The 23,837-nt window shown below is 36.9% G+C and overlaps 1 protein-coding gene across 1 annotated transcript; it reads right to left on the minus strand.

Annotated features, from left to right (window-relative positions):
• Positions 1–2,197: 2,197 nt before the first annotated feature.
• On the minus strand, positions 2,198–22,312 carry PSMD12 (proteasome 26S subunit, non-ATPase 12). The gene is made up of 11 exons (XM_006177418.3): positions 22,111–22,312; positions 16,031–16,090; positions 15,818–15,946; positions 12,489–12,596; positions 10,791–10,895; positions 9,558–9,707; positions 9,335–9,469; positions 8,591–8,703; positions 7,739–7,913; positions 5,677–5,754; positions 2,198–4,692 (listed from the first exon to the last, which is right to left on the minus strand). Exons 1-11 carry the CDS (start codon positions 22,216–22,218, stop codon positions 4,483–4,485), a joined length of 1,371 nt encoding a protein of 456 aa, XP_006177480.1. The 5' UTR covers positions 22,219–22,312; the 3' UTR covers positions 2,198–4,482.
• Positions 22,313–23,837: the final 1,525 nt, after the last annotated feature.

Genomic DNA, 23,837 nt, shown 5'->3' on the forward strand with positions numbered 1-23,837 from the left:
TCAAAATTATAATGAGCTATCACTTCACACAATGTCAGAATGGCCATCATTAAAAAGTCCACAAACATAAATGCTGGAGGGGGTGTAGAGAAAAGGGAACCCTCCCACACTGCTGGTGGGAATGTAGTTTGGTGCAGCCATTATGAAAGAGCATGGAGATTCCTTAACAAACTGAAAATAGACTTACCATATGACCCAGCAATCCCGTTTCTGGGCATATATCCAGAGGAAACTCGAATTCAAAAAGATACATGCATCCAAATATTCATAGCAGCACCATGTACAGTAGCCAAGATATGGAAACAACCTATATGTCCACTGACAGATGACTGGATAAAGAAAATGTGGTATGTATACACAATGGAATACTACTCAGCCATAAAAAAGAATGAAATAATGCCATTTGCAGCAACATGGATGGACCTGGAGATCATCATTCTAAGTGAAGTAAGCCAGAAAGAGAAAGAAAGATACTGTATGGTATCACTTATATGTGGAATCTTAAAAAAAAAAAAAAAACACAAATGAACTTACTTACAAAACAGAAACAGACTCACTGACATAGAAACAAAACTATGGCTACCATATGCGGTGAGTGCGGTGGAGGAATAAATTGGGAGTTTAGGAATTGCAGATAATAACTACTATACATAAAATAGATTAACAACAAGGTCCTACTGTATAGCACAGGGAACTATATTCAATACCCTGTAATAGTCTATAATAAGAAAGAATATGAAAAGGAATATATCTATATCCATGTATATGAATCACTATGCTATACACCAGAAATTAACACACTGTAAACCAACTATACATTAAAAAAAAAAAAGCCCATGTGCAAATTGAGTGAAAGGTACAAAGAACTTCTCTGCACAATCTTTACAACTTCCTCTGAATCGTTTATGTTTTTAACTCAGTATTCAGATATCCCTAAAAGGACTGAAAACAGGACTTCAGAGAGTTGTACATCCATAGCTGAAAGGTAGAAACAACCCAAGTGACCATCAACAGATGAATGAAGAAACAAGATATGGTAGATCCACACAATGGAATGCTATTCAGCCATAACAAGGAATGAAGGTCTGACACAGGCTACGTCATGGATGAACCTTAAAAACATTATGCTAAGCAAAATAATCCAGGCACAAAATGGACAAACATTGTATGACTCCATATACATGAAATGTCTAGAGTAGGCAAATTCATAGAAACAGAAAGTAGATCAGAAGTTACCAGGGGATGGAGAACTACTAATGGTCACAGAGCTGCGGTTTGGGGTAAAGTTTTGGAAATAGCAGTGATGGTTGTACTATATTGTGAATGTAATTAATGCCACTGAATTATATGCGTACAGGGTAATTAAAAACTGGAAGTTGGAATCAAAACTAAATTCCAGCCAGATATAATGAAGAGTTTTAAAGAGATTAAGTGGTTATTTAACTCAAGTTTTTAGGATTCTACTATGTAACAAAATGATGGATACAAAGACTAACATGGTTCCCAATCTCACAGAGACAAAAATAGCAAGGTGATGAAACTTTTGCAATCTTCAAAGAGATGTCATTCAATTCTTTCATTATAGTAAATATTAAGCTCCAAGTAAGGGGCATTGCTTTATATCCATTCAAAAAGTGACATTTCTCTACATCTCAGGGGGCAGGATAAAACTAGACTTTCATAACACTCGACTCAAAAACGGCTGGCACTGGATAAGCATCACCCTGCAGCCCAGTCCTAGCTTTACTGCTGTCCATGCTCTCTCAGCATTACTTACTCACAAAACTTATCTTCTAAAAACTCAACATTTTTTTTCCTAGCGTTTACTCCATTTTCAAGAAGTGGTTCTCATAGTCTGAGAACTTGTTAGACTTTAAGATTCTTGGCGCTCCCTCCCCTAGAACTACTGGATCGGAAACTCAGGCGGTGGGGCCCAGCAACCCGTGTTGTAAGAAGCCCTGCAGGTGATTCTGATGTGCTGAGTCAGGGAACCATTGGTCAAAGCATAACAAGCCTGTCACCAACCCCTAATCAGAAAGAATTCAGGGGGAAAAGCTGGCCCCGCGGCTTTTGAAACAAACGTGCAAAATGTTTTCCCACTGCTTAAAAACAGGTTTAGGGAGGTAATGATTTTGAAAGAAAAATGAAAACCATCTATGGCTTTTTGTATAAACAGTAAAAGAACTGAAAAGAGAAGTGATCTTTTAAAGTATGAGTTTATTCTCCAGATTTTCTTAAATACTCACAATTAGTGCTTTTATTGCAGCTATATCCAGAACTGAAAACAATTTAAAATATGTATTTTTATCATACATTTAACACTTAAAAGAGATAGAATGGAACGGTATGAATTTTAGAGATGAGTTTCCCAATGATTCAATAGTAAGCATATGGAAATTGAAGACAATTACAGAAATAGTGATTGAACTCCAGAGTTAAGAACATAAATTATATAGAGATAAAAGGGTAGAAGGTATTTCATTAAAAAACCCAAAACCAACCAAACCAACCAACCAAAAACACCCAGTGGCTCATGACCTCTCCTGCTGGTCAGTAACCTAATAAAAACGAGTCAAGTATTCTCTTCTCCATATTAAAACAAAGTGGTTCAATCCTTTTCATGAATGCCAGCTTTAGGTCTGAAACATGAGTCAGGATTTTAGGTTCTGAACATCTCAAATATTTTACTGCCTTAGGTTAATGGATTCTTCTTTGTAACACTAAGAAATTGGTAATGACTCTTAAGGTTGCTTGGACAGAAGAAACAAACAAAAATAATGAATGAGCAATTAATCAAGTGGGATTTGGTCACTGGGACAGTTACAAATGGCACCAAATCAGAACAAACAAAAAGCTTAATTTGCAGATGAGCATGTTAAATAAAAAACAAAGAGGAGTATTTGAGATCTTTAGAGCAACATATTTCTAGAGCCAAACAGTCTAGATTTGGTAAGTTAATGACATTAATGAGAAGCTAGATTCAAATTAGTTCCAACTTGATTTACAAATTAACAATGCAAAATGACTTTATTTTCTATCCTTTTCATTCAAAAGAAAATTGAAACCATATTCTTACTGCTAGTGTGAACATCTGATGTTTCTGAGCTTGCCATATTTTTGGTTAGTTTTTAAGATAAATGATAGCAGATGTTATTAATGTGACCAATATATTAAATTTCCAAAGAATAAAATGAGATTAATACTATGTTATTATTTACAATGACTCAGCAAAATAGTAGAGTTCTCGCAATTGTCTCCAGCCCTGGGATCATGAAATAGGGCAGTTCAGTGACCATTAAATGGAAAATGAATTATGAGAGCTTCTGTTTCCAGAATGCCTTTTCCCCCGTCTTGTCATTTATATTTTTAAAAAAGTAGACCTCATACTTTCTTCATTTACACATCATTTTAAATAACCTAACATCGTTTCATTTTTGTTTTCTCTGAAATCAAGTTAAAAAAAACTTCTAAAATTTGCTCACATTAAGTGATCTCAGATGTATGACAGTAAAACTACTTCTGTTTAATTCTATTTTTAAAAATGTCAACTCTATACCATTTGCCAAGAGGGTGGCCTGAAGTCTCTCTTTTTTTTTTTTTTTGAGTCGTTTTTAAAGCATTTTAGGTTGTTATCCAGTGCACATACAGTGGAAATAAAGCTCCTATAAGGAGAATGAATTTGGAGCATTAATGATGTAACTGGATGTGTAAGTTAAAGCCACAAAGGAGTCTTATAAAAATGACTTTGTGTGTTAAACTGTGTCAACACGTTGACGATTTAGTTCAACAACTGGACAAGGCAGGGAAAAGGGGTAAAAACAAGCTACTGCGACTGAAACTAGTTTGACTCAAAAAAAAAAAAAAAATTTATAGCCTACTGGGTAGCTCTGTACACATTTAATCTAGAGACTTTCTGCCACAATACTAAAATACAAATTCTTCACAAATCACAAAATGTTATCCCAAATGTTCTTATATGTTCTATATGTTGCTTTTTAAATTCTACTAAATAATTGATAGCTTTACAACAAAATTTATTTTATTTAAAAAACAAATTGCTATCCCACAAAATGTCTAGAAACACAGGTAATCATAGAAAGTAAACATGTATATACTGCTTTTATTATTATAATTATGGTTGTTCACTGAATGAAAACAAATAATAGCTAAAAAGATTTCAAATGATAGAAAAACACATTTAGGTAAGTTATGACAATTTTTTGAGTAGCCAGACAATAGAAATGTATTGCATATTTTTGCACCAATTGCAAATGCAAAGTTAACAATGAAATCGGGGAACTGAAAAATCGAAGGGGCCTCAAACATATTCAGTATCTTTTAAATTTTAGACAAAAGAGCCGAGAATAGGGAAAAAAAACAAAAAACAAAAACCCAACATATACACCATAAAAGTCTTTTTTTTTTTTTTAAATGACTTCCAATTTTATCTCTTTTCTAAAAGCATCAAGGGCACGAAGCCCCTTATTGTAGATTATGTATCATCTCCTCTTTGGCTATGAGGTGTGTAGTTTTGTTAACTAGAGACATCAACGAGTTCAGTTTCTGAGACCAGTCATTTAATAAATTATTTGGATCCTTGGGTCTCTGGAAGTTGATGATTCCTGCCAACCTGTCTACTTTAGCAAAGATGGTCTTGTTAACTACTAGATTCGAGAGAAAAGCCTCTGACTCCTACAAGAGAGAAGGACAAACTGGATTAAGATAGGATAAAATTTTAGACAATAAACATATTTTAAGGAAAGTTTAGAAAATAACTCTTCATTCAAGAATATGCAGGGCTAAAATTCACTATTAATACTTAGCAACTGCTGAGTTACTGCAATAATGTACTTATTCTACTGAGAACCCAGGGAATGATTAGAAGGATCAGAGTCAGGGCTCAGCCAGAATCTTCCTGCAAACTTAATGCTGCGGGTTCCCCAAGAGCCTGTTGCCAACAGCAGCTTGATCTACCTTTTACAATGTTTCCCCCTAAAAGGGGGAAAAAACAGTTAGTTTGTTTCCAGAAATGCTGAGGTAGAATATATACTTTGCCACTTGGCAAGTATGTAGCCATGGACAAGACACTTTAATTCTCCTCCAGAAATAAGAGCTGGTGAACTAACCAAGGATCAAGGCTTCTAACCCTACCATTCCACGATTCTTCTTTTTCTTCTAAACTGTTAGGACTCCTTCTGGTGACAGAAATGGCTTTTCAGACCATTATAACCCACTTCACTTAACTCTTATCTCTTTGGTCTTGTACATTTTACCAGCATGAAACCCGGACCTGAATACGATACTCCTCTAATACGTCCTGGAACCTCTTCAGGTGAACTGCGAGTCCAGTCTCCCTCATGTCTTACTTCTACAGCTCACTTATGGGAACCTCAGCATATTTGTTATAGAAATATATACTTTGGACTTCAAATCAATCAATGTGAAACTAACATATTTAAGTGAAGATTTTAACTAGGATATTACTATTAATATAACTATAAATTTGCTATTTAGGCCATTCTTTGGTATTCAGAGTGCTCAGAGAGCTTGGGGAAACTTTCTATCACCTAAACTTAAAATTAAGCAATAAAACAAAATTGATTTTCTCACTCGATTTTTACAAGCCAATTGATTTTTTAAAATGAATGGCTACAAAAAATGATGTTTACTACTTACATCAACAGATAGATCCAGAAGCTGTGCCATCCTCTTCATTGTTATCCTCGTGTAATATTTGGCCATTATTCTAATATTCTGAGGGGAGAACAGAGGGCAGGGAGGGCATAGCTGTCAGTAAGGCTAAAAGTCCATTTGTTTTCATACCCAAATAGGTTTAGTTAAAATGTCAAGTCTCAGATCTTTTATTTTTCTATAGTCCACCGCTGGAATGAAGCTGGTTCTAAATGTCAAAAACAAAACTAAACCCTTAGATATTCTAAGCTTCAGTAGTTATTTTAAAGTTATTCTGAGTACACTCTACAACTCTTTTAAAATATGTATTTTTAGGTCAAAATACATAGCCAAAATATAGGCTTAACTAAATTAGTTGTTCAAAGTTATTACTGAACTAAAATATTCTTGCAAAATACAAGAATCTAAAGCTAAGTTTTTCTAATTATGACACAAATGTTTAAAAGGCTAAAATTTTAAAAAATGATCAAGATCATGTGAAAACACCACTTGATCATTAGAACTACATAAAGATAATTTGAAATTAAACTTCCTAATTTTCACTGGAAATGGTGCTAAAGTTAGAGACACCCCTTTGCTATTCTTAACGTTAAAGTTACTAACAAAGCAGCAGCACTCACAACGAAAAACGGGGAACAGTGGGGAGAAAAATGAACTCATCTTTGAAGAAGCTGCATCTCCTCCCACTTCTAATCAGGCTCGATGGCAACACCAACCTCTCAGGCAGCATGAGAATCACTCCAGATCTACCCTCCTCCACCTTCCTTCATCCTTTAAATTTAACCAATGACTAAATTCTATTGATTTTCTTCTTTAAAATCGTTTATTCCATTCCATCCACTCTTCTTCCATACCTTGGCTACTGCCTTAATTCAAGCTCGGAAAGCCCCTCCCTTAGCTAGTCTTCTCATCTGTCTTTTCTCTCTCCCAGCCTGCTCGTCACCTTACTCCCAGAGGAATCTTTGTAAAATACAAGTCTGGTCATTATCCTCTAGGTTTTTACTACTGGGGTATACAAACTCTGCTGTGATCCAGAGCTTTTCTGCATCTCCAGCTTCCTTTCTCACTGTGCCCTTTTCTTGGAGGCCCCCTGCTGTGTGCTGCCTTCATGCCCTGCCTTAGACTCTCCCAACCACCTTCCCTGGTCTGCATGCTAACTACATCCTCTCCTCACAAATCTTCCCCCTGCATCAACTCTTCTGTGTCCTGCCTGGCCGTTCTTCCAGGTGGAACCAATCAGCTCTCCTCCCATGCTTCCCTCTAGTCTATTGTACTTTTATTTATAAATCCATCTCCCCTCTCATTAATTTTTAAGCATTCTGAAGGTAGGGACCATGTCTTATTCTCCCATGTGTCTCAGCATTTTGTACAGTGTGTGGCACACAGAAGGCTCACAACAAATATTTGTTATGTGAATGAATGCGGACATAATTCAATCTGTAGGGACACCAAGAAGATCAAAGGTCAGGTGCAAGACATGTTACCCATTTCCAAAACCAAGTGTCCGAGAGAAAACAATCTCTCTACCCAGACCCATCCCTCATATTCTTAAGAAATTCCTTCTGGTTTACATGCTATAAAATTTTGGATCCTTGAGAGGTCCTCTCAAAATACAGCATGCTAACACATAGTTATCTTTTCTGAAAAGCCAAAGATAGATGGGGGAAAAAAAAGACAAGTGGGGTAATAAGATAAATTCGGGGGGTAGGGGGGAGGTATAGCTCAGAGGTACAGTGCATGCTTAGCATGCACAATGTCCTGGGTTCAATCCCCAGTATCTCCGTTAATCAATCAATCAATCTAATTACCTCTCTCCCCACCCAAAAGATAAATTCTGATATGCTTTGGGAAATACACAATAAACATTTGACAATGAATTTACATCACTACTACACTGGGTGTAGGAAAAAAAAATCCTCAAGTGAAGAATTAAATATAGAACATCCAAAAGAAACACTTGATTATCAAACTTGAGAAATGAAAGTTTATGCTCAAATTTGGCAGAGTTTACTTCTAAACTGTCATCTCCGTCATGCCAGATGCTTACGTGTTCAACAACTCTGTTCTTCAAGTCTTTCCACCTTTTTTCACCTTCCTCCGTGTAACCAAAAACATCAGTTGCAGGACTCTCCAGAGAACCTTTCCTTAGTTCCATTCCGTAGTCTTCAACCAGTGTGGACCAACGCATCAACTCCATTGTGGTAAAAAGTTTTAAAAGATCCCTGGAAATTACCGAAAACTTAATATTCCAAATCTGTAAAATTTAAGTTTCATCTAACACAACAGCCAATGTTAAAATGTCAACAAACATGGTTTTTATAACATTTTGTTGGTGGATCAAGATACAAATTGATGATTATTTATGTTACCAACTTTACTACCTTTTTTTCCCACAGTAATTCTGAATACAGCATTCCCCTGCTTAACATTCTGCTCTCTCCTGTATTGTGTCTGCCAATCTCTGGACTAACTGACTGTAAACTTACTAATGAAACAGAAAAAAGAAAAATAGCTTAAAAAAAAAAAAGCCCACTGTCCTTATGATACAGTCTATGCCTGTTTTATATAATGAATTTTCAGAAGCATGTATTTCCAAAAATCACAAAGCCCCAAACATTTACTAATGATAAAAATTTATCAAATGGTTAATTAACCAAAGGCAGCTACAGTGAGCTTGAAATAAAACTTCTACTTGGTAAGTGGTTTAGAATGAAGTGTGTTATGATCTCTTAACATTAATTTCTAATGCAGTACTAAAAACCACTCTTATTATCTCTAGTTTTATTCTCTAATACAATCTATCAGCAACCAATTAAGAAGTGTACAATGAAGTTAACCAATTTTCTTTCAAAGTGGCACTTCTACTGAGACATACTATGTTAATTATAAAAGTACTTACTTGTATTTTGGAATTTCTTCTAACTTTTTGTCACCACTTATTCGGTGAACCAAATCTGACTGTTCATTGTCAAAAGGAGCCAAGATAACATAAAGGACAACACTTTTCAGGGCCTAAAAAAGGCATACAACACAACAGATTACATGTGCGATGAGAAGCAAAATGGAAACTTCAGCAGAAAGTGAAAATTAATGGAATAATTGTATATATTTGTTTTTAGTATTGTACTCAAAAGCCTTAGGGAAAAAGTCCTGTTAAGTTTCACCTTCTTCATAGTGTCTTTCTGTCATATTTACTTTTCATAAAACTATTATAAAACAATTATAGTCAACTTTTGCTAATTTGGATTACCACCTGGGCTGACTTTTTTTTTTTTTCAATTGAAGTATAGTTGATTTACTTAGTCTCAGGTGTATAGCAAAGTGATTCAATGATACATATACATACTTTTTCAGATAACTTCCCAGAGTAACGCTAGGTCTTTATCTGTGACCTTTATTAGAAGGTAACCTGCTGGATATATTTCAAATAGTAAGCCTACAATTCTTCAAAGGCCATAAATCGCTTAGAGCATTGCTACAATCCACCTGAACCCGCAAGGATGAAGTGAATCATCAACATACTGAACAGAAAGCAGCACCTGACAACTGCGTATAATCACAGAAGTTAAAATGACTTCAACATACATTAAGAATGCTGGAAAAAGTTAGGAAGAAATTCTTCCTAATAAGTATATGTTCTTACCTGTTGCCACTTTTCACTTTCTGCCTGTATACAGGGAGTATCATAGATGGCTCTGTAGTGCTTACAAATAGACAAATAAGATCCTTCATGTTGATCCAGCTGAATCATTAAGTTATAGTATTTCAACTTTAATTTCTGAAAAAAATGGACAAAATTAATTGGGGCTTATGGGTATTTTCCCCAAACACTTTTAAAGTAAACTAATAGTAAGAGATGGGCTTACCTCTGTATTTTCTTCCTGGAAAAACTTGGTGTTAATTTTTTTGCTGATGATTTGTGTACGAATGTAATCTTTCACAGCTAAACAGAGCCTCATTTGCTCCAAAATAAATTCTACTCGCTCTTTCTTTTCCATTGACCCATAGGTTTCCACCTAGCAGAGTAAATCCCCAAGTAAGTTAATAATATTTAAAAATTGCAATAAAACTAAATAGACCTTGACACAACATTGTAAACTGACTATACTTCAAAAAAAAAAAAAGTAAAAGAAAAACTAAATGGACCTTAAATATTCACATTTGATAAACAATAAGAACATTCACACCTATTGGGAGAGTGTTGATGATATCTAAAGCTAGTTTCCTCCAGGAAATTAAAATTTTAAAAATTATTATACAGTAAAATGGATTTATTTCTTTGGGTGTAAAGTTTTATGAATTTTAGCACATGTATGGATTTGTGTAACCACCATCACAATCAAGATATAGAAGAATTCCATCACCCTGAATAACTCCCTCATGCTCCCCCTTACAGACACACGCTGCCCCCATACATAATCCCTGACAACTAATGATCTGTCTCTAATACTACAGAGCTGTCTTTTCAAGAATGTCAAACATAATATGCAACTTTTTGAGACTGTCTTTGTTACTCAGCATAATGCTTTAGATAGTAAGATTCATTCAAGTTGTTGTGTATATCAAACAGTTCATCCTTTTTATGGCTAAGCAGTGTTCCATTACATGAATGGATCACAGTTTATCCACTCACTTGCTGAAGAACAACTGGGCTGATTCCACCTTCTGTCTATCACAAATAAAGCTATCTGAACATTAGTGAACAAGTTTTATGTGAACATAAGTTTTCATTTCTCTTGGGTACCCAGGGATAGGACTGCTGGGTTATACAGTAAGCGCATGTTGTTTTGTAAATGGAGGTACTGGGCATTGAACCAGGACCTCGTACGTGCTAAGCACACGTTCTACCACTGAGCTTACCCTCCCTGAGACTGATCTGTTGATCCTGCTTTTCTTCAAAACTTTTTCAGCAGCTAAATTCAGTTGGGACCATGATCACAAAACTTCCAGCTACCAGAATAACTTTATACTCTATACTGCTCACTCTGAATCTTGGTGGTTTAGAAAACAGTAATAAGGTGCCAAAACAAACAATTTCCACAAGAAAATATCGCTGATGAAATGTAAAAATTCACACAATCTAAAATGCAGCACCTTACCTGTAACTCCTGTAAAATGGAGGCCGCCTCTTTGACGTCGCCGTTTTGCTCTTTTATGGTGGCTAATGTTTTAGTCAGCCGAGCACGCTCAATTTCAACATAAATCTACAAATGCAAGAAATTTGTATTATCTAAATTCCTACAGAATCATGTTAAAATTGACAAGGTAGAAGTGAACAATAGTGCTCAACAGAGTATTTATCTGGCAGCTGTCATGCACTTTATCCGCCAGGTATAAACAGTGCTATGTGACATTTTACATTTCACAATCATGTAATTTTTAAGAAAACATCTCTGTAAAACATTATCCATACTGTGCAGCTTTGCTTTGAGAGCCTAAGTATTAAATCACTGTGTTTAACAAATAACAGGACCAAAAACTACATAAATGGCACAGAAAGGAAAGTGCCTTTAAAAGGATTATTTGAAAAATAACACACTTTGCAAAGGGGCGTAGCAGTTTAGCATCTAAAATTCAATCAATATTCTCATTTTGATTTCTCCTTAAATGCAAGGCTACTTTCTCTAAAATTATCTGATTTTGATAAGTATTAAAAGTTACTAGCATTTTTTGGTAGCTATGGGTAATGTAGTAGATTTGTGATTTCCAACAAATTAAACATTAAAAATGTAACTATAGCCTAATAGAGACTAGGGAACTTATTTTCATGACTGGGTTTGCTGACTTGTTTAGCCTTAGCTCTGTAGCGGTCTCTTTTCCCAACTCCATCCTCAAAATACTTCCTCTCCAATAACAATGAACTGCTTACAGTTTCCTAAATGTACTCTGAGTTTCTTACTTGGATATCTCTATATATAGTTTCCCTTACGTCTAAAATGCCCTTCTCCATACGCCCTGGCCCAGTAGAATTTCTATTCATTCTTAAAAAGCCAGCTAAGCCACCATCAACAGTTTGCAATTTGAGGCTCCTCTGGGCCCCTCAGTCAGTCAGCCCCTACCTCTGTGCTGCAGGGGGGAACAGGCACACCGCTACTGTCAAGACCAGCACAGCAACTACTGCTACGATTCATCTCTTTGAGGTTAAAAACAGTGTCCTGCCCATTTTAGACTTCGCACAACACAGGTAGGTGCTCAATAAACATTTAATGAACGGAACTCTCAAAGAGGCAATCTAAATTAGGTGTAAGCTAAGTTTCTATCTTCCAAACCACAAAAATCTACCTAGCAAGAAACATCCACCATGGTCACCATTTCATAGTTGCCCTTTTCAGAGAAACATTAGATTGGTGGTGTGAGTAGGGAAGAAAGGGATCGAAAGAAATACAAATAAATTCTGGCAAGACAGTGAAATTTTGAAAACTAATCTCACACTGCAAATACTCTATGAAACCTTAACTATCCCAAACACAGACTTCTCAAGCAGATCTAGGCCATGTGAAGAATTAACCTTATCTTTAATTATTACCACATGTAAATCTGAAATAAGATCACACTAATTTCTAGAAAAATCTGGATATACTAAGATTATCACTAAGTATATTCATAGGCATGTAGGATAACACGAGAAGGAAATGTACAAAGATATGGGTTAAATTAAGGTGAAGACATTTTGTGTATTTCATCTTAAAAATACTTATATAAATATGTACTTATATAAAATGTTCAAATGCATAAGTATCTCTGAATACAGACAAAACAGTACTTATCACTGCGAGTTATGCCAATAGAAAACTCACCTTTCCTTCTGTAACCATTCGTAGAGTATCAATTAATCGAAGTTTGATTGGAAGGTCTGTGATTTCCTCAACGTAAGTACAGCACTGCTGAACCATTTTTGCAACAGCCTAAAGTAATAAAAATCATTCCTAAGTTAAATTCATTCTTCATACTGGAAAAGGAAGTATTTTATCGATGGAAGTGCTATGGTCAAATCTGGTCTTTCCAAGCAACTCTAGATACTGAAATGCCTATAAAAAAATACCAAAACCTCCCTTAGCTAAGAAGTACTGAATACTGAGTAACAAATCAATGAAGGTTAGGAAAACCTCAGGTACAAAGACTTTACCCCTTTCCACTACAACTGGTCAACTGATTACACAAAAGGAAAGGTGGAAATGTCTGGCAATGCCTATTAGAAGGCTGGCTAGCTAGCATTTTTGCAGCCAAGCAGAAATGTATGGAAGAAATAGCAACAGATTAAAGGGGGAAAAAAGGGGGAGAGAAAAGCAGAGTTTAACAGTGGCTGTGACAGCAGCGAAGCCATGACCAGTAGATACTGTGACTGGAGGGAAAAAGAGTCAGTGGCAGAGGCAGAAAGGTTGAACAGCTCCATCCTCTGGGTGAGGAGGAGGAGCCACAGCCAGCCACGCTCACCTCAAAGGTATGTGATGGCGAAAGGCACAGCATCTCCTGCCCACGGTTCCCCGCAGGTAACATAAGCAGGCTGGACTACATTTCCTCCAGCTCTAACATTCTATGACCTAGGTCAGGGGTCAGCTAACCTTTTCTGAAGATTTTAATAAATATTTACACAGTAAATACTTTAGACTTTGTGGGCCATGGGGTCTCCATGGCAACCTTTCAGCTCTGCCTTTGTAACCCCAAAGCTGCCACATGTGTCATACATGACAAACGGGTGCGGCTCTGCCCCCAGAAACTTTTATTTAGGTGGCAAGTGGGATTTGGTCCCTGGCTCAGAGTTTGCCAACACCTCATCTAAATTCTAAACAACATTTCATAATCATTGATAATAATAATTAGGATCCAGAGCACTTGCTCAGCATGCACAGGGTCCTGGGTTCAATCCCCAGTACCACCTCTAAAATAGATTAAACCTAATTACCTACCCACCAAACAAAACAAATAATTAGGACTCTTTGTCATGAGGAAAATGCTGATTAAGCATATTTTAAGATAGCAGAAGAGTAAACAGAATATCCTGCTGTCAATTATACCCCCATAAAGCTGAAAAAATAAATCACATGATGCACCTTGCAAAGATTTCTTTGAAAAATACTTAATGTTCACATAGCTCAGATCAGACTTTAAATAATTTGAAAATTAGCTGTTCAGAGACCTTCAGGAGTTCCAGAAGGCAAAGGTTTTATTATAAAATGTAACTTTCAGTAGGTACAAAGCTCTGGAACACCTATTCTCTCACAAAAGAGATGATCCTGGCGGGAGGGCACAGCTCAGTAGTAGAGCGCATGCTTAGCATGCACAAGGTCCTGGGTTCAATCCCCAGTACCTCCATTAAAAAAATAATAATAAGTAAATGAACCTAGCTACCCCCTCCCTCCCTCAAAAAGAAAGAAGAGATGATCCCTCTATGGTTGAAGTAATGCTGATCCCTGTGCTCAGGTGACAGTGAACTAGAAACCATTAATCTTAAGCAATCTAGAAAAGGTTATTTTTTAAAAATTACTACTTTCTAACCCTGATAAAGCAAAAAAAAAAAAAAAAAAAAAAAGAAAAGTTTGAAGTAAAAAGTAATCACAAGAAAAATAAAGAGACATTTTGCGTCCCTAAGCACTTCCCACGGCTGTGAAGACGTAACATGTTACGGCAGAAAGAGCAGCTCCAGTTCCAGTTCTGGTGATGATGTCACTGGGTGGCTATGAGTCTGACTCAAACTCCTCTTTCTCCAAGAAACCTAATTAAAATCTTTCTCTTCCTCTTCCATATATCTTAGTACCCTTCCACTATTCCAACATCACATGTTGCCCTGTATGTGTATAATTAAAAAAAAAAAAATCTTAGGACACTTGTTAAAGATTGCCATGTACTATGATTACTTGTGATTTATATTCTATACTAAACTATAGGCTACTTACATGTTTCTTCACATTTCAAGAGTCTTACATATAAAATTTGGTTTCTCGATCACTAAAGTAACAGAGTGAGAGTAAACAGTCCCTTCTACTGGCTCTAAAATTTTATAACTCTATGAAATTAAATCCATATTTTAGGATATGTGCTTTGAACTTTATTAATACTATATAAAACACATATTTTTACTTATTTTAACACAGGTGGCCCCAAGATTTCTAATTAAGTAGCCCTTTCAAAATTGCCCCATAGAAAGCAAGTCTCAAAAATTCAGAGGAAGATGATTGTTCATCTATGTTGGCCTCTCAAATCACAGAACTGAGCACTAAAAGGGCATATTTAAATGAATTCGACATTCACATGTACTAGAGTGCCTAAGTTAAATCTATGTTAATTCTTAACAGTGAATTTTATGTGCATGCAAAGTTATCTTAAAACAAACAAACAAACAAGCCCAGTAACTTTGCTTTCTGCAAAAAATAATTTAACTCACTCTAATACTACACTCACTCTAGCAGCAGACTAATTAACAAAATAAGGGATTTGGACAGGAACCTCATGTTTCTATTTTTGGTTCCACTACTACTCTGTTTTATCATTTGAAAGCAAAAAAATAAAAACACAGAAGCTACTTAGGGAACAGCATTTTAAAGATGAGATACAAATGTAAAAAGTGGAATCTTCCACTACAGCAGATCACTGAAATATGTCTCAAGCACAACAGGGAAGCACTAAAGAAAATCCAGCTTCACAAAAACAGCAAGAGTACACCAGAAATTAATACAACACTGTAAATCGACTATACTTCAATAAAAATAAATAAATAAAAAAGAGAACTTACATAAGCTTTAAACAAAATGAGTAGTCACAATAATCTGAAAATGGCCTCAAAAATAAGTTAAATATTAAGGGCTTAATAAAAGATATGATTAAGTGAATTACAGATTATCAACTTGATAGATTATAACATAACCATTTAAAATAATAAATACGAAGGAGCAACATGGAAATAGAAGAAAGCTGTGTCAACACTCAGTACATTTTGTAAAAATATGCAAATATATAAAGACTAGAAGAGAAAACAAAAGTAAAAGCAGTTGTCAATGAGAATATGGATAGAATTTTTAAAAACTCTCTAAATTTTGTAATATTTAACAGATTTAAAGTAGATTTACGGAAAGGTTTGCTAAAAGTCCTTATTTGAATGTGAATTTTTTTTGAGCAATCATGAACTCACTTGTTTTAACTGACTCCGTCTTTTTGACAAAAGCATAATATTTTCATTAAGTAAATCCCATTCTTTAGCCTCATAGCACATCTTCACTACTGCAACTAAGATACGGGACGTAGACACCATATCAGAAGCCTGTAATAAAAATATATTGAAAGTTAATGGAACAATGTCAAATTAAATTAATGGCAATTGAGGTTTTCACTATAATCTACTCACAGTACGGGTCTGTTTTTCCAAAGAGAGAAGGGTTTCAATGACTTCTTGAAGTCTTCCTTCCTAAAACCAAAGATAAGTGAACAATGAAAACACCACCACCAACACAAAACCAAATAACTAGTCTAAAATGAGATGTTTCTGATACAGAAAAGGAAAAAAATCAATAGCCTATTTTAGAGGAACGAGACCAGCTCTATAACTACTTTCGTTGTGATTTTCTTCTTTTCATGATTTCATCTTCCTCAGTGGATTCTGTAAGTCAGTGGTTCCCAACTTGGGGCCCACAAGCTATTTTTAACATTTTGAAATGCCTAAGAGAAAGTGAATCTAGAACAACAATGATTTAACACCTGAAAAAAACATCAAATCTTTGTTTTGGATTCCAATTTATCATCTCAGTGTGGTAACTCCTGTTTATCTTGTTCTGAACAGACTTCTAACTGGCAGTCACATGTGTCTTTGAAGAATAATAATGGGAAAATGAATGATTTCTTTACAAAGCCACCATTTATATATATATATATATTTTTTATTTTGGAGGGAGGAGGTAATTAGGTTATTTATTTTAATGGAGGTACTGGGGATTGAACCCAGCATCTTGTGCATGACAGGCATGCACTCTATACCACTGAGCTACACTCTCTCCCCATCATTAATATTTTAAAACATGAAGTCCTGAGGAGAAATAAAAAGGTTATTTGGTGGTAAAAAGATAGGAAACCTTGGTTTAATTTTTCAATGACTTTGGAAATAAATTATAATTGTGCTTAAAGAAAATGAAGACTACCTGAGAATACCCATGCACGCTACAACAAAAGTAATCAACTTAGAGCAACCTCTACCTCATGTGCAAACAAAACATTCTCCCTTGGACATACATTAAGAAATGAGAATAACAAAATTCATATGATAAAAACCTAGATGATAATACACCAGGACTAAAATAAGCCATCTATCAGGAACCACATATCTTGATTAAAAAAAAAACAGCCCACAGCACAAAAATTGCATTTATTTAAGGTAAAGATATAACAATGAATGAATTAGAAATGATGAGGGTTTTATTTATAAATGAATTTTCTAATCATAAAGGAAATTTATTTTTATTTTAATGACATTCATAGACAGTATATGAGTACTACTCTTTTACTGTTGAAAGAAACTAAACAGCTTTTGAATTAAGGGCACAAATAATGCTTGGACTTTCCAAAATACTGTACCCATATTTTCCAAGATAACTTTTAAACTATGAATTTTCTATGCAGCACAAAATATGTACTGTATAGCCATTGTCTAAATTTATTTTGATTAAGTCTGAAACATATACAATTACTAACATTTTAACAATGTTTCCTATGCAAAGGGGAGCACCAGTTCTGAAAGCTGACTAGATTCGTGCATACAATAAACGCTGGCTAAATGTCCATCAGAGCAAATGAACAAAGAACAATCTATAAATTCTCCAAAGTTAAAGGCTTATAAATCATAAAAATCAAAGAATCTTAGAACTGGAAAGACACCTGGAGATTCACTTCATTTTAGAGATTAAAAAGACTGAGGACCAAACAGCTCAGCCACAAAACTTCATCAACAGAACCAGAAGCCAGGGCTCTTGCCTCCTGGTCCAATGCTCCCTCCACTACACTCAACCATATTAGTTTAAATCATGCCTTTGCTTCCATCAAGGTAATTTCAGTTAAAGTATAGTTCACCCTTGAACAAGCCGGGGGTTATGGGGGGCCAAACCCTCTGAGCACTTGAAGATCCGAGTATAATTTATAGCCAGCCCTCCATATCCAAAGATTCAACCAACCACAGATGGTGTAGTACTATAGTGGTTACTACTGAAAAAAATCTTCACGTATGTGTAAATGGACCCATGCAATTCAAACCTGTGTTGTTCAAGGGTCAACTGTAATTTCTATAGCGAAATGGTTATTATCTGGCAACAAAATGTAGTGCAAAAATAGCTAAAATGCAAGATACTGCTTACTGATGGTCCCTTCTTGTCACTCTTGTAATTATTAGTCACATGATTGAAATTAACAGAATATAGTTTACTATGTAGTATTTTAATTCAGAAATATGGATTTTAAAGAACTGTACCCTACACATGAAGGAATCATACATCACTCTAGAGTCGGGGTCTACAGGTACCAATGAAATATTAAATGTCACTGTCACCGTCTCAGAAAGGCGTTCTTGGATTACATTCTCTAAAATCTGTGGTTACTCAGCACCGCCTTTAACACTCCAGTCCACTGACTTTCTGCTTTACAATGACCCTGTGGACAAAAAACATCACCTGCCATCTCAGTAAACAAAGGATGTTGTGGAACTATGACAGGATACTGGCCCTAGGTGGTTAAGATGCACATCAAAGGAATGATTTCAATAAGCCCAGACTCTTGCATCTTCTCATACACAGAAAAACACTAAAATCATTAACTTGAGGTGTCTGTATTTGTGATTAGCAGTAATCTTTTGATGGTCAACTACATGTTTGGTTTTTTCCAAGCAAAAACACCTGAGAGAAAGCCCTCCCAGGCTACAGTTCCCAGTAATGCTCCGAGTAAGACATAATTCTCAACTTCTAGGTTGTGCATTTCCTTCGGGTGACAACCCCAAACTCTCTTCTATTTTAATGTTCACTGTCCTTCTAATCTCACTGGAGTGTGAGAGCAGGGAAAACATCTATACTGTTCACCACAGCAGCTCAGTGCTGTGCACCTACCCAAGCATATAATGGTGCTTCCGTAGATATTCTGGTACATCCCTTTATACCTGGTACCATAGTTATTAATGTGCATGTCTTGCCTCCTAAGTGGTGTATAAGTTCCTTTAGGGTTGGACCTTGTTTGATTAATTGCTTCCCCTGCACCAACTTGCACATAGTATGGGCTGAATGGATCGACACTGACCTGAACTATTCAGCTGATCTTGGCTTCCTGATTTTTACTGTGACAGTAAGTCGAATGTGACAAGTTAAATGGCTGACAATTCAGAGCTATCTGAGGGACACTACCAACAACTTCATTAAATACAACTCCCAATTCTCTCATCATCCCACTTTTCACCTTATCCTTCATGTTCAATCCTATGGCCAAACATCTTCCTCCTTCCTTTCCTATTTATTCACATATGTTCATTGAAATTGTACCTCCTCAATGCCACCTTTCAAATCAGAGGAACAAGATAGTCAGAGCTATCAAAACCAACTTGTTAGAACATGGGACTTTTGTGACTCACTTTTCTCATTAAAATAGTCTTTGTCAATGAGGTAAATGACTAAGGCATTTGTTCAACATCAATACATGTTGGATCTTGTACATTCTTTATGTCTGTGTCCTTTTACTCCTAAATGGATCCAATCTTTTAATGATTTGTTAAATAACCTAAGCAAGTAAGAAAAGGCCAATAAAAACTTAACCATGAATAGTTTAAATGCAATGCCAATTCAATTTTTTTAAATGTTTATTTCTTGAAGGGGTCTTTTGTCCAAGCTGCTATCAATCAGTAAACTGTTTTACATTTCACTTCCTCTTTATCTTGTATTAACCACGAGAAGAGGTTGCAGGTGACCAAATGAAATGAAAAGGCATTAAGAGGAGGGAAAAACAATGGATATATTCAATTTAAGAATGCAAGTTGTCCCTGAATAACCATGTGCCAAATACACTGTAACCCAAAAGCAGGGTGTGGGGGTTGGAAGGGAACCTTCTGAGTATTAAGAACTGTTAAATACTACATCTTTACAGTTCAGAAAAGGCCCTCACTAGATTAATTTTTAACTCTCTAATCCAAGGGCGAAACAATAACCATTATCAAGAGCTAGTATCACTTTTATTATCTCATCAATCTGATGCAGAGTCCTCAAATATCAATCACAGAGGCAGCAGAAGGTAATGGTCAAAAACATCTACTACTGTGTTACTTTAGAAAAGACACTTACCCTCTCTGACCCTCAATTTTCTCTTCAGTGATATGAGTGTAATAATAGTTTCTACCCCAATGTCTAGCACTGAATGGGTCTTGCACACAGTAGCTTATCAGAAGAAACTGGTAAAGAGTTTTTTTTTGCCCAAGTCTCAGTTCTAGGAATAGCTGTACTTCTTTAAAGCAATTAATTTCTTTGTACGGACAATATCAGTCTATTCATTCCAAAGAGGTGGTTCAGGGGCTGCCTTTGGCCCGTTGGTATGTTTTGTTTGATGTATGTAGTATTGGCTCAAACAGTTTAGTGCCCAGTTTCTAAATATAGAGGCAATTCATATAAAAATCCATATTCCTGGTCTCTCCCTTAACTTAGAAGAGTTGACAAGGCTTGGCCTTCATCCCCAACTAACAAAGATTAACCTGAGGTGCAGAATTCCTGCCCCTGTTCCCTGAGCGGGTGCTCAAAAGTTCAGGTTTTCATTACATTTTGCTCATTAGGCAGGACAGCTTGCGGAGAGCAGAGGCCCTAGAATCAGTCTGCCTGGGTTTGCATCCTGGCTCCACCACTTCACTAGCTGAAGACTTTGGAGCATGTAACTCAATTTCTCTTAGACTGTTTTCCTGTCTGTAAAATAAAAATAATAATAATACCTACTACACAGGACTAAGATGAAGATCAAATGAGTTAATACATGTAAGCACTTAGAAGAGTAGAAACTCTGGCACTGTAAAAGCACTCAATAAATGTCAGAGTGATCATCTGCCTGGCACTGTAGGTGTTTTGAGTTTTCCAACCTCTGTGTAACTGGTGATGCTTCTCTATACTAGCCGCTAGGAAGCTCAGAGATGAATTTATGGATCCCCTCCACTTAGGGCACTGAACCCAAGAAATATAAGTGTATCAACTTTATCACTTTCCCCTATCCTTGTCTTTTGTAAAGCCCCACTAAATTCTTTTTCAGAAAAAAAGGAAGCATTAAAAGGGTTCTTTCTAAAAACTAAATGTGAAGTATTACTTGAGACTCCTCTTGCCCCTGAATTTACTATGTACTTAGGTAGTAAGCTCAAATGACAAAAACAACCCTATTAGTGAATGTACCCCAAATGAATAGCAATAAATGTTCATGGCTGGATTGATCAAGGAATTTTATGAGCCCTGAGTATAATCCTTAACAACATCCCATAAGGGAGCTGATTCAACTAACACCCAAACCCTAGTCAGATCCCTGGCTCTACCTATTACTAACTATTATGATGGACCAACAATTCTAAGCCTTGGTTTCTTTGCATGTGAAATGATACATAAAGTTGCCTGACACACAGCAGGGGGCATGGTAAATGTTTGGATCAAGTAAAATTTCTATTATTTATTATTATTTATTTCATGGGAAATACGCAGTCGGGCTAAACTACTGTTCACGACCTCCGCTAATTATGTTATTCTGCACTTCTGTGCCTGTGTGTCTTTATTTGTGCAGTGCCCGCTCCAGGGATGACTCCTCCCCATCCGAATCTTACCGAATCTTTAATACGTCAGCTTCTCTGTAAAATCCTCCCTTACCCCACCAGAAGAATGAACAGCTTCCTTTTGTGTTCCACTAACACTTTCATACTTATATGGCACTCAACGCCACGCTTGACTTGTCTAATCCAAGAACTCCTTAAGGACAGGGCTGCGTATTAATCATCTTCGTGCTATCACGTTACTGTCCCTTCTCCTGGCCAAAGACCAGGCACATCGCCATGATCCGTAAGCAACTTAATGACATAAATTGATGCAGGACGAGCAAGAGAACTAAACTCTCTGATCTAGCTTGAATGCTGTAGTGGCCTTAACCCCTGAGAAACTACTAAAGTAAACGTGAAAAGGCAAAAAGCACTATGGAGCCCCAACTCCTACGGGAATGAAGTGACTGACCATCTGCCCTGGGGAGGGTCTGGGAAGCTGTACACAGTAGCGTACTCCGGCTGCGGGGTCTCTCTGGTCGGGTAGACCTGGGATCTCCTACTTACGCAGGCCTCACTCGGGCTGGGCAGGCAACGGGGATGAGCGCTCCAGCCCGCAGGCCCCCTGAGGCCTAAGCAAGCTCCGCGCCGTGACTCAGCCCCTGGCGCCCGCCAACAGCCAGCCGGCCTCCCCTCACCTTGGCCAGCTTCTCGCACTCGGGCAGTCGCTGATCCACCGTGGCGCTGTAGTCCACCTCCATCTTGACGATGCGCCCATCAGCCCGCTCCGAGCCGCCGTCCGCCATGGTCCCTGTCTGAGAGTCTCTCGATGTCCCCCTGCTTCGGCCACCACTCGTCACCCACACCGGAAGCCGCCGGCTCACCCGCTCAGGCAGTGCGTCGGGAGCCCGCGCGAAGGACCCCATGAAGCCCCCTGCGCTGGCCGCCAGTCAGGCACCGCCGCGGACAGCCCTGGGGGCGGAGCCGGGGGCCGGGACTCGCCCCTTCCCCGCCTCGTCCGGCTTTGTCTTTGGTGACAGCCTTCTCGCCTAAAATTTGCGGTGAGGAAAGCTAGTGTAAAAGAAGAGGCTGTCATATGTATTATTACACCTCTGCTTTGAAATAGTATGATTTCTCAGAACCGTGGGCAAGTCGCTTAACTTTTCTTGCATCTCGGTTTTCTCAGGTCTACGTGAGCAGTCTGAAGTAAACCCTGAGGAAAAGGGTTCTCAGGTTCGTCTGTTTGAGACTCTTGGTGGCTTAATCTGTGGGATCTCTTAAAGCTCATAAGAGAAGACACGGCAGTGGTTCAGTAGTATAATAGGTAAATATTATGTTGGTAAGAATCTTTAGAAAGATTTTTATTTACTTTCCCTATAGGACTCTTGAGCCAGCGTCAAACGAGATCACGCATATCAGACTGTTTTCAATTCTTAAGGACCATAAAAGTTGTTGGTTTTTTTTTTTTTTTTAAATTATCATCCACACCCTCTGGGTCCCTATATTTAAAAAAAAAGAAGAAGAAGAAGCTTAAGATCCTTGAAAGTGGAAATGAGGATGTATGTGTTGTGGTCCATGTGTCAACAGTATCCTGGAAAGCAAATGGGAAATTGTGGAGTGGCTTACCTGTGATGTTAGTAGTTCTCAGTTTAATCAGCACCAACCTCCCTTTATATATGCTGAATAGACCTTTTTGTTTGTTTGTTTTTAACTGTTGCGTAATGAAAAGCACAGATAATACAACCCATCTGCACACATAATTTAAAAAAAAAACAAAACGAGAAAACACCCTAGCTGTAAAGGAGAAACATTGCAAAATAGCAAAATAATGATATATTTCAAAATATAAAGGCTAAAACACGTCTACAGCAGAAATGTAAAGAAGTAGTCATTTGCTTGTATGCATATACAATAACTAAACGCAAAAGTTACAGCTGCCACAGGTGTGTTCTGTTGGTTCCCCAAGCATAAGGGTGACATGATTTTTCCAACATGGTATACAACTTTTTGGTAAAGTTCTGACTTTATCGAAGTGTAATCTTCCATTGTTTTTCATACAGAGGGATTCTTAGAAATTTTAGTGCATGTTAAAACTTAAAAAAAAATAGCTTGGCATATGCAAAATGGAGTTAGAGTTTAGGCCTCAGACACATAAGGAGTTATCTGGCAGGACGCTGAAAAAGCTGATGGAATGTAGGATGAAATATATATATATATATATATATTTTTTTTTTTGAGTAATTTTACTTTTATTAAAATTTTTTTAAATTTATTTTTTATTTTGGGGGAGGAGGTAATTAGATTTATTTGTTTATTTATTAATGGAAGTACTAGAGGTTGAATGCAGGATGTCATGTGTGCTAAGCAGGCGCTGTACCATTGAGCTACACCCTTCCCCTGGGACAGTGTTTTATTGTGTAGGTTT

This window comes from Camelus ferus, chromosome 16 (assembly GCF_009834535.1).
Source record: "Camelus ferus isolate YT-003-E chromosome 16, BCGSAC_Cfer_1.0, whole genome shotgun sequence".
NCBI classification, from domain to species: domain Eukaryota; kingdom Metazoa; phylum Chordata; class Mammalia; order Artiodactyla; family Camelidae; genus Camelus; species Camelus ferus.